Source organism: Plasmopara halstedii (assembly GCF_900000015.1).
Source record: "Plasmopara halstedii genome assembly, contig: Scaffold_322, whole genome shotgun sequence".
NCBI classification, from domain to species: domain Eukaryota; phylum Oomycota; class Peronosporomycetes; order Peronosporales; family Peronosporaceae; genus Plasmopara; species Plasmopara halstedii.
Window position 1 is genome coordinate 239,868 of NW_020187243.1, and position 1,861 is coordinate 241,728.

General features: G+C 46.5%; 1 protein-coding gene across 1 annotated transcript; it reads right to left on the reverse strand.

Moving 5' to 3' along the window:
- Positions 1-114: 114 nt before the first annotated feature.
- PHALS_08194 (uncharacterized protein) lies at positions 115-555 on the reverse strand (the record flags this gene model as incomplete). The annotated part of the gene is made up of 1 exon (XM_024723499.1): positions 115-555. The coding sequence occupies one exon, from the start codon at positions 553-555 to the stop codon at positions 115-117; it is 441 nt and encodes a 146-aa protein (XP_024574469.1).
- Positions 556-1,861: the final 1,306 nt, after the last annotated feature.

The following is a 1,861-nucleotide window of genomic DNA, read 5'->3' on the forward strand; positions in this document are numbered from 1 at the left end:
TAATGCTTTAAGGCTTTCGCGGCCGGTTTTGGTGCACAGCAGTTTCACCATCACCGCGCCACACAGCGGATCAAATTTCAGCCTCACCGATCTCAGCTGTGCCACCTCATTGATTCAGCCAAGTAAATGCCAAAGAACAATTAGCAGAGCTCGGTTTTCTATACCGATCCAGGAATTGGAATCCACCATTTGCTCACAGAGCAGTCGCAATATCTCGTCAGTGATATCGTCCGCTGTGTTTTGTAGCGTAATGCCTTCTTTCTGGGCATATGCCACGTATTTTGAAGTCGTGTTTCGACGCACTTTTACCTGGTACCAATGCAGGTCATTAAATATGTCGGTCTCGCATATTCTGATAAAAATACCCTTTAAACAGCTAAGGTAGTTCATTGCCGTTTGCAGCGAAGGAGAACCAGATTTCTTGAATCTCAGCAGGATATGTGTTGTAAACGTTCCGAATATTGTCTTCGGCGTCTTGTCGTCTTGGTCAGACAAATCGCTCAGATCACTAATCGCTTTAAAGCCATCGGATTCAGAACAAAAGTTCAGGAACATTGAGGCCACGGCTCTATCTTGGGCTAATGCAGACTTGCCTCGACTTGTATCAGCGGTGTCGGTGTTCGCGTTGATCTCTTCTATGATCGGAGGCAGGGGGTGTCAGTGGAAGTGGCATAATTCGTTTTTCAAATGGATCGGTTTATATAAGTAATTTTATGATCAGAATAATGTTACTTGCAATAGATATAGCTCGGAGGTGTATATTTAGAAGTATTTGGCTCTGATTTACGAAGATGGAGGAAAGCTGGAGAATTGGGCATTACACTTCTATAACACAATGAATTGACAGCTTCAATGTTTTGTATATTTGGGAATGTTGGGTTGCAGCGGGGCTGCCGTAGCTTTGTGCTTGAGGAAGCGTCTTTAGGCCACCGACCTTTTGTTCTTTACAAGAACCAAGTACAAGTGCAGCGGATAGCAATTCGTTGCCTCTAAAAGTACTTAAAAGCCTTAACCAAGGCAAACGATCACTTTTGTTCAAAACCAAAACCGATTTTAATTTATATTTTTATCCTAATTGTAAAAGTCTAGATTTTTCTAAATATACTAAATATATATAGTAAAATCTAAATACATCCATACCTACTGGCTACCTAGCCCCGTTCCGTATTTTTTTTTGGGTGTGTGGTCACATTATGCACATCTCGTGTGACATGCACACATTCCTGTAATTAGGGTCCGTGTAACCCCGTTACACCCTCCCCCATAAAGATCGAGAACATTTACAGTTCCAATCAATTATTGCCTCAACGAGGCTTGCGTGTCTCTTAGACACTGCAACTCCATTTGTTTGGGACAAACAAACTTCCTTGCTCACTAAGCCCTGTGTCAATGACACCAAAATCTCCAAGTCTTGCCGGTTCTGACGGCGAGCATGGGCAGAGCCCAACTTCATCTCCCGCACTCGGTGCAACGTCGGACAGTGCGTCCGCGGGGGATGTAAACCCTAGGCTCGATGAGCGCAAACGTCGCACTCCGCTCACGCTTTCAGTGTCGAGTGGTCTCGTTGAGGATGTGGTCGACTATGAGTCTGACACCTCTTTACCCGCATGGGATGACGAGGAAGACGAGCTGCGCCAGCGGCACGATACGAGTCCTGCTGGTGTCTTGCGGACCCCATCTTCGTTCCCTGACTTCTCGTCGACTGAGGCACGTGGTGTGATCACCAATGACCTCGACGGGAAACAGAGGCTGCAGCTTGAAGCTGCCCGTAGGGCGACTTTAAAGCGCGCCTATCCACGGTCAGTCATTGACCCTCGTGTGGAATATGGCTTCCGCCCTGCGGATCCCGCTTTGGAAGCGA